At 40.4% G+C, this 13,685-nt stretch overlaps 1 protein-coding gene and 1 long non-coding RNA gene across 12 annotated transcripts in view; one reads left to right on the forward strand and one right to left on the reverse strand.

Annotated features, from left to right (window-relative positions):
- LOC139539751 (kelch-like protein 25) overlaps positions 1-8,855 on the reverse strand; it is a 60,059-nt gene extending 51,204 nt beyond the window's left edge. For 4 of the 11 annotated variants that reach the window (XM_071342993.1, XM_071342995.1, XM_071342994.1 and 1 more), the window contains exon 1: positions 8,738-8,855. In XM_071342993.1, coding sequence (XP_071199094.1) covers positions 8,738-8,834 — 97 coding nt within the window. In that variant the 5' untranslated portion in view covers positions 8,835-8,855. Of the gene's footprint in view, positions 1-1,237; positions 1,456-8,737 lie in introns of those variants that run through there. The other 7 variants (XR_011668008.1, XM_071342998.1, XM_071342997.1 and 4 more) reach the window with 4 other exon arrangements.
- Positions 4,812-6,647, forward strand: LOC139539266 (uncharacterized). Its single transcript, XR_011667902.1, has 3 exons — positions 4,812-5,244; positions 6,188-6,332; positions 6,497-6,647. It is a non-coding gene; the product is annotated as an uncharacterized lncRNA (long non-coding RNA).
- Positions 8,856-13,685: the final 4,830 nt, after the last annotated feature.

Here is a 13,685-nt window from a genome sequence, read left to right on the forward strand (position 1 = left end):
ATAGTTAATCCTTTATGGCTGAGAAACAATTGTTTGAGGCCACCCCCATCCTGTTCGATGGAACGGAGAGAAAAGCCAAATAGATAGTTACATTTTGGACTGAATCTGCCATCTAAAGTGGGATGAATTTATTAATGCGTCTGGTGTGACTTGGAAAAGGAAGATTTTAATTGTAAAAGTTGTCATTGTAAATGAACCTATTTTCCACAACTAAGTCTAATAAAGCTATTTTGTTTTACTGCAGCACTAACTTTATCATTATTTGAGTCACCAAGGTCCCAGTTTGCTCCTAGCCTATTATGCTATAGCCCTGGAATTATGCATTTTGCTTTCAACGTCTCAGTAGGGTGCCAAATAACATTTATTTATAAATGGAAATCAACCCTGTTTAGTGTGTTATGATTAAACAGAGACATCAAAATACACCCCTATGTGCCAGCCAGCAAGCTGTAACTACGCTAATAAATCATATTGAAACCCTGGGTGGTGGGCGGCTGGACACTTCCAAACAAATAACTGAAATAAATTATCACGTTTACGAAGTATCACCTAGGCTACAACAGCTGTTGAGTGAATCAATTTCAATTTTAAAACTCCTAGAAAAGTACAAAAAGTTGAATTCAATACATCCAAAAGGTGGTGTGGTTAGATAGCTTCGATATCCTTCAGACAATTTAACACAAGCCACATGTGGCATCATGTCATGACATCAAAGCTGGCATTCCAATAAATGTTACACTGTAGGCTAGCTAATGAAGTCCGATTATGACGATTGCGAAATTAATTGAAACGCTCACATTGTTAAGGCAAGCTAACCTGACTGCTGACAATCTTAGCCCCCAAAAATATCTTCAGAATGATCTGGTCAGGCCTTGCACGTTAACGCTAGCTAATTATCGATGGTTTCGCCAAAGGACTAGCTAACCAGTTAGCTAACTAGCTAGCTCGTTAACGTTACATGAGTTAGTTTTTTTCTATTTCTAGAGTACCACAAATTGATATCAAAGAAACCTGTTTAACCCTATGTTCTGTCAAGCTAACTAGCTAGTTATATCTATGCAAATAAGTTTAACAGCTAATTTACCTAGCCAGCCAGCTAACTAACTACCAAACAAACTTTAGCTGAAGAAACTACGTCCACCTAGCTACCCCTTCTGTCAAGACTTCAGATGACAAGCTAGTAAACATCCAGATAAACATTTGCAAAGTAGCCTATAACACTTGACTGTATACTCACATACATATGGTTGTTAAACGGGAATCCAAGAAGTGTATAGTTTCTGGTTGATTGATTAAACCATGATTTTACTATGAGTAGTTGAGGTCCTTTCAAGCCACTTTGTCTGCAACTGGGTTCGGTCTGAGGTGGGAAATCAGGAAAAAATGCATATCCAGTGGTGTGTTTCTTGCAAGTGATTGGTGTCTCTTTACCCAATTCCGGCAACCTATTTAATGCAAATCAGCACCACAACCAATAAAAGTAGATCTTTGGGTGCGATTTTGACAACTAATAGACCAATCGGATTAAACGACAGAGTGGGATCCGCCCTCTTCCTCTTGGTGGTAACAGCAAAACAATAGCATGCCCACTGACAATTAATGAATTACAGTACAGAGATAATTTGTTAGGGAAAGTGGATATCTAGTCAGTTGCACAATAAATGTGTCTAATGCATTTAACCAAATCCCTCTCGCCTCAACCTCTTCCAATTTTTTTTGTCTTAAATTATTGTTTTTCTCAAGTCTTCCCACAAAGATTAGGGCACTCCCTCTCTCCCTAGCAATGATATTACTCTAAAGACCAGTCTTGTAAAATATTCCAGATAAACTCAACAATGAAAATGAACATGAAGTTCAACCATTGAACAAGGAAAAATACATGTTACTCAATCGTTCATGTTTTGCACTAGATTGACTTTAAAAAAAACTTGGTGTGGCATCATGTCTATAATTTTGTCTTTGTCTAGTGTAGAGTTCCCTCTAGTGGAAGTAGGCCTACAACTGTACACCACTGCAGATACTGTGGCTATAGCCTAAAGTAAATAAAACTTCTCTGTTCACAGAAAAGCCATCTTCAAGGGAATGAATAAGGCACTTCAGAGGGAGGTAAGCATGCAAGGTGCATTATGCAATCCAATACTCCAATATAGAGTATAGAACTGCAATGATATCCCTTGAATGACAGAGCGCAGCAGAGAAACATCTCTAATACTGGCACTTGCTAATTAGGGACACTTGAGATCAAGTAATCAATGTAAGCTGTTGTTTTGAAGGTAACATTTTAACCACAGGATTATGTCATTATGGTTACCAATTTTTCAACACAAACAAACTTTGTATAAATTATGTTTAATTTTGACCTTTGAAACAAGGTCAGATCTTTAATGTTATATCCACTATAAGAAAAAAAGAGAATAAGATGAGCAGCACCTCCTACTGGATAATTAATCTATCTACAGCTATCCATTTGGTGTCCCATCCAGGGTTTTAACTAAGGCCAGCTCTGCTTAGCTTTGATATTTGTCACTGACTACTACCTATGTGCTATCGTGAGAATGATTATTGAGAGATCCCTTAATAACTAAATAGATTCACTGCTATCGAAGTCATTTCATAGGGTAGGTTTAACAGAGCAAATGAAATGTAACTTTACTTTATAAGTCATATAACATGAATTATAAACTGAATTGTTCGAGCTCTGAATGCTGATTGGCTGAAAACTGTGTTATAGGGGACCATATACCACGGGTATAACAAAACACTTATTTTACATTGGTAACCACTTTATAAAATCAATAAGGCACCTCGGGAGTTTGTGGTATATGGACAATATACCACGGCTAAGGTCTGTTTCCAGGTACTCTGAGTTGTGCATAAGAACAGCCCCTAGCCGTGGTAAATTGGCCATATACACCCCCCCCCCCTCGTGCCTTATAGTTTAATGATGCTAGGCCTATATATAATTTGCGTAGTCATTAACAGCTATTGGTTCAACTAAAAATAGACAATACATATAGGCCTAGGGTTTCAAGATTTGGTTGATTTGAAATGTAATATTTACATTAATAATGAGTATGTTGGATTTATGTCTCCATCTCAACCAAAAATCTAAATTAAAGAATAAGATTAACTTTATTTAAAGTGCCTTTAAAGTTAGATTGTATTCTATCCTTTAACTTAGATTTTTGGTTGAGATAGAGATAGGAATCCAACATATCAATAATTAATTTGTAAACAAACTGGATATTGAATTGTGTTTGGTTGTCAGTGCAACCAAATGTCAACATTTGAAGGTGATGTATCTACAGTGTGTTTGGAAAGTATTCAGATCCCTTGACATTTTGTTTCATTAGTCTTTTTTCCCCTCATCAATCTACACACAATATACCATAATCTTTAAGCAAAAACAGGTTTAGAATGTATTAAAAATAAAAAACTGAAATATCACATTTACATTAGTATTCAAACCCTTTACTCAATACTTTGTTGAAGCACCTTTGGCAGTGATTACAGCCTCAAGTCTCCATGCGTATGACGCTACAAGCTTAGTACACCTGTATTTGGGGAGTTTCTCACATTCTTCTCTGCAGATCCTCTCAAGCTCTGTCAGGTTGGATGGGGAGCATCGCTGCACAGTTATTTTTAGGTCTCTCCAGAGATGTTCGATCAGGTTCAAGTCCGGGCTCTGGCTGGGCCACTCAAGGACATTCAGAGACTTGTCCTGAAGCCACTCCTGCGTTGTTTTGGCTGTGTGCTTAGGGTCGTTGTCCTGTTGGAAGGTGAACATTCGCCAGTTTGAGGTCCTGAGCGCTCTGCAGCAGGTTTTCATCAAGGATCTCTCTGTACTTTGCTCTGTTCATCTTTGCCTCGATCCTGACCAGTCTCCCAATCCCTGCCACTGAAAAACATCCCCACAACATGATGCTGCCACCACCATGCTTCACCGTAGGGATGGTGCCAGGTTTCCTCCAGATGTGACAGTTGGCATTCTGGCCAAAGAGTTCAATATTGGTTTCATCAGACCAGAGAATCTTGTTTCTCATGGTCTGAGAGTCTTTAGGTGCCTTTTGGCAAACTCCAAGCGGGCTGTCATGTGCCTTTTAATGATGAGTGGCTTCCGTCTGGCCACTCTACCATGAATGCCTGATTGGTGGAGTGCTCCAGAGATGGTTGTCCTTCTGGAAGCTTGTCAATTCTCAGAGGAACTCTGGTGCTCTGTCAGAGTGACCATCGGGTTCTTGGTCACCTCCCTGACCAAAGCCCTACTCCCCCGATTGCTCAGTTTGGCCGGGCGGACAGCTCTAGAAAGAGTTTGCGTGGTTCCAAACTTCTTCCATTTAAGAATGATGGAGGACACTGTGTTCTTGGGGACCTTCAATGCTGCAGACATTTTTTGGTACCCTTTCCCCAGATCTGTGCCTTGATACAATCCTGTCTCGGAGCTCTACGGACAATTCCTTCGACCTCATGGCTTGGTTTTTGCTCTGACATGCACTGTCAAATCATGTCCAATCAATTGAATTTACCACAGGTGGACTCCAATCAAGTTGTAGAAACATCTCAAGGATGATCAATGGAAACAGGATGCGCCTGAGCTCAATTTTGAGTCTCATAGCAAAGGGTCTGAATACTTAAGTAAATAAGGTATTTCTGTTTTTAGTTGTAACAAATTTGCAAACATTTCTAAAAACCTGTTTTCACTTTGTCATTATGGGATATTGTGTCTAGATTGATGAGGATTTACATAGTGTGTTGTATTGGGGTAGTGCCACAGAGTATTATGGTGGGGGGGGGTTGATGAACTCCTTTCATTCTCTGGGGTACAGGAAAAGGTGCGAATTAAAATGAGAGTCAACATCTGCCTGATAACAGTTTCATGAAGAAAGATGAAAAGGTGAGGGCCGTTAATCAATCCGCCTGTTTTGCTGGCCTTGCCTGCTTTTTGGAAAGTCTGAGCCTTGGGCGAAAGAGGGGTACAGTGACTTGAAGAACATCGATCGTTCAGCTAAACGGCAAAAGCAGGGAGCATATACGATTCAAGCTTCTGGGGATAAAGCCGCATCGATCATGACGAAGGTTTGCGTATTCAAAATGCGCAACACAACGAGGAAGTAAGAAGAAACAGGGATGTTCTCAAGCAGTTTATCAACACCACTGAGTTTTTGGGCATGTAATAATTGGCTTTAAGAGGACACGACGAAGGAAAGTTCCGCTAACAAGTGCAACCACAAGGATCTTGTAGCGGTAATTGCACGTTACTTTACTTGCTGAACATATGGAACTTTCTACTGTTTTTTCTGGGATGTCGAAATCAATTCAGAATGATTTGATAGTTTCCATCGCATCATCCATTAACAGTTAAATTAAAGAGAGAGGTTGACGCAGCGCATGTTTTTTTCATGCGCGCTCTAGTATGCTTTCCACTTTCCTCCAGTATTTATTTAGCAAAGATGATAACACATAATCACTCCAGACAGACACAAGCAAAAACTCATTAAATAAATGTTGCAGTAACCTAGCCTACACCTAAACATTTGAGTTTTGACTCGCTATATGGGATGAAAACGAGACAATTTTTTTGTCTGATCAACTGTAGGCTACTAATAAGAGCAGATGCATCCATTTGCTGTCCATTTGTTCAGGGTAACTAATTGGTAATGTTATGTATTTATAGTCAATGTGTGTGTCAGGAGAAAATGTGAATGTGATCAAATTTGGTTAATATTCAAAATTGGGCTGGCTAGGCTGCCTATACGTTTTAAATCCAAAATTATTAACTGGGATGAATCAATCAACATAATATTGATGAGGCCTACAGTTGCATAGGCCTGCATGATGCAATCATGCATAAAGCAAGCTCAGGCCCATGAGTTCTATTGTCTATCAGTTGTTGTTTCTTTGTCTGGGTAGAGGAAATCCCCCACCTTATCTAGTCCAAATATAAGGTTGCTTGAAAGAAAAAATTGCCCCCAACTCTGGGACCTATGGTGCCACCAGTCTGCCTGCTGTTGTCAGTTATCGTCAGGTATGTGAATGATCAGGGCTTTATTCAGGAACGTTTCTTAGCTACTTTGATGTGTCAGGTGGGCGAGATGCGCTGTCTTTGTTTAACTTCATGGACAAACTTGTTGTTCAAACCTACAGTGGCGCAGCTGTAATGGAATGTATCTGCTATTTGTATTTCCAGCTAAGTCCCCTCCTGTTCCCTGATTTAAGAAGTGATGACCATTCAAATCCTCTACCATTGTCAACTCTCTCCTGACATGAACTGAAGCCACGTCTCATGTGCCCGCTCATCCACTGTTACATTTAATGTTTCCTCTTTAAGCACTGTGAGTACCCCTATCAATTTTCTCTCATTACTGTATGTAGTCAATCACATACACAATCACATTATTACACATCAATGATTTTACTCCTTGCTCGAACTAACTCATTCTTAGCTCTTTTGTTTAACTGTGTAGTGTGTTGTGTTATTGTTTTTTTGTCTTCCCAGTCAAGTCCTGTACTGCACTGAAGTCAAGCCTCTGAACACCTCAACTCATTCCTCATACCCTCATTCAATCACTGCTGTGATCCCTTCTTAAAATGGTACAAGTTGCCCTCTCATTCCCATTCCCCATAATATTGTACTATAAATGTCTTTATTAAATGCTTTATGTTAAAATAATTACTCTTTTGCAAATAAATTCATTAAAAATCCTACAATGTGATTTTCTGGATTTTTTTTCTCATTTTGTCTGTCATAGTTAGTGTACCTATGATGAAAATTACAGGCCTCTCTCATCTTTTTAAGTGGGAGAACTTGCACAATTGGTGGCTGACTAAATACTTTTTTGCCCCACTGTATTTGGCCTGGCAAATCGGTTTTATTTGTTGACTGAATTTAAGCTGATAATTATAAATTTTTTTACTCATCAGGTCTCAGGAAGAAATTACAAGTCCTCACTCTCCGAGATTGAGTCAAGAACGAGTACAAATGTGTCAGTCAAGACCGAAACACTCTGTGGTCTTGAGACTGGACTCAAGACCGAGACTGGTCTTGAGTACTACAACACTGGTATTAACAATCGCGAATTGTAATTAAAAAAATATATATATACCCCTCAAATCAAGGAATGTTCCGCTCCCGGCTCCCGGCTCAAGGTTGGGAAAACATGGACTAGAGGGTATTTATCCCAGGGACGTTCCATTTGATTCAGCAGACTAGAGGGTAGTTATCCCAGAAAACATTCTCATCTTGAATAAAATATATATTGTGCAGTAATATGTAAATGTGACTATATGTTTGAAGTGTAAAAACAGATATCTAATTTTAGCATTTTATTCTCCAAGTTATTTCAGATAAGGCTTTATGATCAGCTGAAGTTTACCTGAAATTCACTTGAAACGACTGGTTGATAACAACCGAATTACATTAGTTTGACCTATGAAATAAAAAGTGTGGTAAAAGTAATCTATTCAAAGGCGGAGCATCTGCTGTTAGATTACCGTACATAAACAATGTTCCCCGGTAGGCCGTCATTGTAAATAAGAATTTGATCTTAACTGACTTGCCTAGTTAAATAAAGGTTAAATAAAAAAAAAATTAAACGTGTTTAGTGCTGAAAAGTAGTAAAAATGAGGAGCGTGGCCTTTGGGAGGTTTTAAACATGTCGCTGGAGCATTGAAATAGAAATTAAGACCGGTGGTTTCTGTATCCTGCCATCTGGTGCTGTTTGTGTTGCGCTGTCCCCTAAGGAAAGCAGAGAGAGGCTTGGGTGAAATATGTGAGGTATTGAGACAGTGATTTATTGGGAGTTACTATGAAAATGTGAAGAATCATCATAGATGACCACCCAAAAAGGACTTTTGTCTAAGTACATCCTTTCCTGAAAATGTTCCCCCTTTGGACCACGGTTGAACCTTTGCTTTGGGCAGTGATGGGGACACTGTAATGGAAGAAAGGTGTGCTTGCATATGAAACATCCTGATTATGACCCCAAAAAAAGGGTACTTCCAATATAACAGCTTATGTATTTTTATTTTGCATATGTTCTAATTTCAAGCTGTCAGCTGTAAGCATAATATCTTCCAACATATTGTGAATTTTTTAAAATTTTACTCCCTTTTCTCCCCAATTCCGTGGTATCCAATTGTTAGTAATTACTATCTTGTCTCATCGCTACAACTCCCGTACGGGCTCGGGAGAGACGAAGGTCGAAAGCCATGCGTCACCCGAAACACAACCCAACCAAGCCGCACTGCTTCTTAACACAGCGCGCCTCCAACCCGGAAGCCAGCCGCACCAATGTGTCGGAGGAAACACCGTGCACCTGGCTACCTTGGTTAGCGCGCACTGGAGTCGCTGGTGCGCGATGAGACAAGGATATCCCTACCGGCAAAACCCACCCTAACCCGGACGACGCTAGGCCAATTGTGCATCGCCCCACGGACCTCCCGGTCACGGCCGGCTGCCACAGAGCCTGGGCGCGAACCCAGAGTCTCTCGTGGCACAGCTGGCGCTGCAATGCAGTGCCCTAGATCACTGCGTCACCCGGGAGGCCGCATATTGTTAATTTTGTATTCAGCATGAAATATCTACACTATTAAAAACAAAAAACGATGATTTAAGTGAGAATAGGCAGTGGTGACCTGTCATTCAGGGCAGGTGAGGGAAGATCCCCACCTATTTTAAGCCCCACCTTTATAGCAAAAAAAACTTGCGTACTATTGTTTGTACAGATGAACATGGTACCTTCAGGTGTTTGGAAATTGTTCCCATGGATGAACCAGACTTCTGGAGGTCTACAATGATTGTGGAGGTCTTGGCTGATTTCTTTTGATTTCCCCATGATGTCAAGCAAAGAGGCACTGAGTTTGAAGGCAGGCCATGAAATACATCCACAGGTGCACCTCCAATTGACTCAAATGAAGTCAATTAGCCTATCAGAAGCTTCTAAAGCCATGACATTTTCTGGAATTTTCCAAGCTGTTTAAAGGCACAGTCAACTTAGTGTATGTAAACTTCTGACCCACTAGAATTATGACACAGTGAATTATAAGTGAAATAATCTGTCTGTAAACAATTGTTGGAGAAATGACTTGTCATGCACAAAGTAGATATCCTAACCGACTTGCCAAAACTATAGTTTGTAAGTGGTTGAAAAACTAGTTTTAATGACTCCAACCTAAGTGTTTGTAAACTTCCGACTTCAACTGTGTGTGTTTGTGTGTGTATATATATATATATATATATATATATATATATATATATATATATATATTTCTCTCAACAAGGTAGTCACCTGAAATGCATTTAATTTAACAGGTGTGCCTTGTTAAAAGCTAATTTGTGGAATTTCTTTCCTGCTTAATGCGTTTGAGTCAATCTGTTGTGTTGTGACAAGATAGGGGTGGTATACAGAAGATAGCCCTATTTGGTAAAAGACCTAGTCCATATTATGTCAAGAACAGCTCAAATAAGCGAAGGGAAACGACAGTCCATCATTACTCTAAGACATGAAGGTCAGTCAATACGGAACATTTCAAGATCTTTGAAAGTTTCTTCAAGTGCAGTTTCAAAAACCATCAAGTGCTATGAAGAAACTGGCTCTCATGGGGACCGCCACAGGAAAGGAAGACCCAGAGTTACCTCTGCTGCAGAGGATACGTTCATTAGAGTTACCAGCCTCAGAAATTGCAGCCCAAATACATGCTTCACAGAGTTCAAGTAACAGACACATTTCAACATCAACTGTTCAGAAGAGACTACGTGAAATCAGGCCTTCATGGCCGAATTGCTGCAAAGAAACCACTACCAAAGGACACCAATAATAAGAAGAGATTTTCTTGGGCAAAGAAACACGAGCAATGGACATTAGACCATAAGAAATCTGTCCTTTGGTCTGATAAGTCCAAATTTGAGATTTTTTGTTCCAAACGCCATGTCTTTGTAAGATACAGTGTAGGTGAACAGATGATCTCCTCATTGTGTGGTTCCCACTGTGAAGCATGGAGAACATGGTGTGGGTGTGCTTTGCTGGTGACACTGTCTGGGATTATTTTCGAATTCAAGGCACACTTAACCAGCATGGCTACCACTGCATTCTGTAGTGATACTCCATCCCATCCGATTTGCGCTTAGTGGGGCTATCATTTGTTTTTCAACAGGACAATGACCCAAAACACCTCCAGGCGGTGTAATTGTTTTCTTTAATTCTTATTTAACTAGGCAAGTCAGATAAGATCTTATTTACAATGACGTCCTACCCCGGCCAATCCCTAAACCGGATGACGCTGGGCCAATTGTGATCGTTCCTATGGGACTCCCAATCACTGCCGGTTTTGATACAGCCTGGAATCGAACCAGGGTCTGTAGTGATGCCTCTAGCTCTGAGATTCAGTGCCTTAGACCGCTGCACTTCTATTTGGGCTATTTGACCAAGAAGGAGAGTGATGGAGTGCTGCATCAGATGACCTGGCCTCCACAATCACCCAACCTCAAACCAATTGAGATGGTTTGGGATGAGATGGACCACCGAGTGAAGGAAAAGCAGCCAACAAGTGCTCAGAATATGTGGGAACTCCTTCAAGACTGTTGGAAAAGCATTCCTCATGAAGCTGGTTGAGAGCATGCCAAGAGTGTGCAATGCTGTCATCTAGGAAAAGGGTGGTTACTTTGAAGAATCTCAGAATTAACACTTTTTTGGGTTACTTCATGATTCAATATGTGTTATTTCATAGTTTTGATGTCTTCACTATTATTCTACAATGTAGAAAATAGTAAAAATAAAGAAAAACAAAAAAATGAGTAGGTGTGTCCAAACTTTTGACTGGTACTGTATATAAGTTCATCAGTCAGGACTGAGCTCCAGCAGATTTGTCCCCCAGTGGGAGAGATGTTCTTATTGGATCTAATTAGGAACTGAGTTGATCAAGTCTGATTGTATTGGAATATAATGGTCATTCATTAAAAAAAAATTGTGATGCATGTTTTGCATGCTACTTTGGCATTAATACGTGTCCCATATCAGTTTGCAAACATTGTAAAAAGTGTGTTTTAAAATGTTTTCATTAATAAAGCCGCATACAAACTTGGTGTCCTTTCTTGAGTAAGGCAGCTCCAATATGCAGGTGTTTCAGCCTAGCTCAGTGCTTTCTGTGATGGTGGGGCAGCAAGTGAAAAATACAAACCGTAGGGGTTGGTAATGTTCTCTAGTTGTGCCATGATTGGCTCAGTGTTACTGATCACTCATAGGGATACTACATCACCGCCAAATCTAAGTGTAGAGCTCGCAAATTCAATCCCTTGGGGTGCTACCATAGAGTTACATTAGAAGTGCTCATCTAAAAAGGCTCAAGTTCATTGGCCACAGATACAATTACATCAAATCACATTATATCTACAGCAGCTTTGATTGGACTGATCATGTCAACATCATACTTTCAAAATCTTAGCTAGCAAGCTAGCAGTCATCATGAATCAAGTCGACAATTTACTGGCAAATCCTTTTGAATTATTGTCATATGAAGAGAAATAATGAAGAGAAATTATAGATAAAACGTATCGGTGGTCATCGGCCATTGGACATAAATATTACAGAACAAGTTGGAAATTAAAAAATGAGTGCTTTGGAAGGAATCAGTGGTTAACTGCAAGCATTGCAAAGCAATCAAGAGCGTGCTATTCAGTGGAGTAGGTGTGTGGTCCGAAGTCTGGGTTTAAGGGTCTCTTTTCCAAGCTTAAAAGGATAAACATTCAACATTGGCCATGGTGTCAATCTAGCATGACCTGCCACGCTCAAAACAACTGGGAACTGGGAACTTGGAACTGGGAAATCAGATTTCAGTGAGTTCAAGACAACTGGAAACTCGAGAGAGAGAAACTAGCTCCGACTGGGAAAATACATTTTGAACGGTCATCCAACTCAGAATTGCAGGTCGGGAACTCAGGCCTCTTTATAGAGTTCCGACCTCAAGATCACTGACGTCATCATGATTTGACCTTGTTTCTATCAGAGTTCAACGTTGTCTTGAAAGCACCATAAATCCAGAGAATACCAGACTTTGATGACAAAGTTTGATAACATTTGCCCACGAAGGACCGCCGTGCCACTTTCCTATTCAAGTGAGCATAGCACAACAAGGTGAGTCCAAAAAGGAATTGTATGCTGCTGCATAAATTATGTAACATACCAGGGAGTTATGTATTTTATTTTATTTCACCTTTATTTAACTAGGTAGGCTAGTTGAGAACAAGTTTTCATTTACAACCTGGCCAAGATAAAGCAAAGCAGTGCGACACAAACAACAACACAGAGTTACACATGGAATAACAAAACGTACAGTCAAAAACACAATAGAAAAAGTCTATATACAGTTTGTGCAAATGGCGTAAGGAGGTAAGGCAATAAATATGCCATAGTACGAATTAATTACAATTTAGCAAATTAACAATGGAGTGATAGATGTGCAGATGATGATGTGCAAGTAGAAATACTGGTGTGCAAAAGAGCAAAAAAGTAAATAAAAACAATATGGGGGATGAGGTAGGTAGTTGGACGGGCTATTTACAGATGGGCTGTGTACAGCTGCAGTGATCAGTAAGCTGCTCAGTTAGCTGATGCTTAAAGTTAGTGAGGGAGATAAGTCTCCAACTTCAGCGATTTTTGCAATTCGTTCCAGTCATTGGCAGCAGAGAACTGGAAGGAAAGGCGGCCAAAAGAGGTGTTGGCTTTGGGGATGACCAAAAAGATATACCTGCTGGAGTGCTTGCTACGGGTGGGTGTTGTTATGGTGACCAGTGAGCTGAGATAAGCAGAGCTTTGCCTAGCAAAGACTTATAGATGACCTGGAGCCATTCTAGATTTTATTTTGGATTGGAGATGTTTAATATGAGTCTGGAAGGAGAGTTTACAGTCTAGCCAGAAACCTAGGTATTTGTAGTTGTCCACATATCAGCGATCGGTTGAAGAGCATGCATTTAGTTTTACTAGCATTTAAAAGCAGTTGGAGGCCACGGAAGGAGTGTTATATGGTATTGAAGCTCGTTTGGAGGTTTGTTAACACAGTGTCCAAAGAAGGGCCAGATGTATACAGAAGGGTGTTGTCTGCATAGAGGTGGATCAAGGAATCACCCGCAGCAAGAGCGACATCGTTGATATATACAGAGAAAAGAGTCGGCCAAAGAATTTAACCCTGTGGTACCCCCATAGAGTCTGTCAGAGGACAACAGGCCCTCAGATTTGACACACTGAACTCTATCTGAGAAGTAGTTGGTGAACCAGACGAGGCAATAATTTGAGAAACCAAGGCTGTTGAGACTGCCGATAAGAATGCGGTGATTGACAGAGTCGAAAGCCTTGGCCAGGTCAATGAAGACGGCTGCACAGTACTGTCTTTTATCGATGGCGGTTATGATATTGTTTAGTACCTTGAGCGTGGCTGAGGTGCACCCGTGACCAGCTCGGAAACCGGATTGCACAGCGGAGAAGGCACTGTGGGATTCGAAATGGTCGGTGATCTGTTTGTTAACTTGGCTTTCGAAGACTTTAGAAAGTCTGAGCGGTTGGCTGGGGTTGGGGTAGCCAGAAGGAAAGCATGGCCAACCGTAGAGAAATGCTTCTTGAAATTCTCGATTTTTGTGGATTTATCAGTGGTGACAGTGTTTTCTAGCCTCAGTGCAGTGGGCAGCCTCAGTGCAG

The sequence above is a fragment of the Salvelinus alpinus genome, chromosome 15 (assembly GCF_045679555.1).
Source record: "Salvelinus alpinus chromosome 15, SLU_Salpinus.1, whole genome shotgun sequence".
In the NCBI taxonomy this organism is placed as follows: domain Eukaryota; kingdom Metazoa; phylum Chordata; class Actinopteri; order Salmoniformes; family Salmonidae; genus Salvelinus; species Salvelinus alpinus.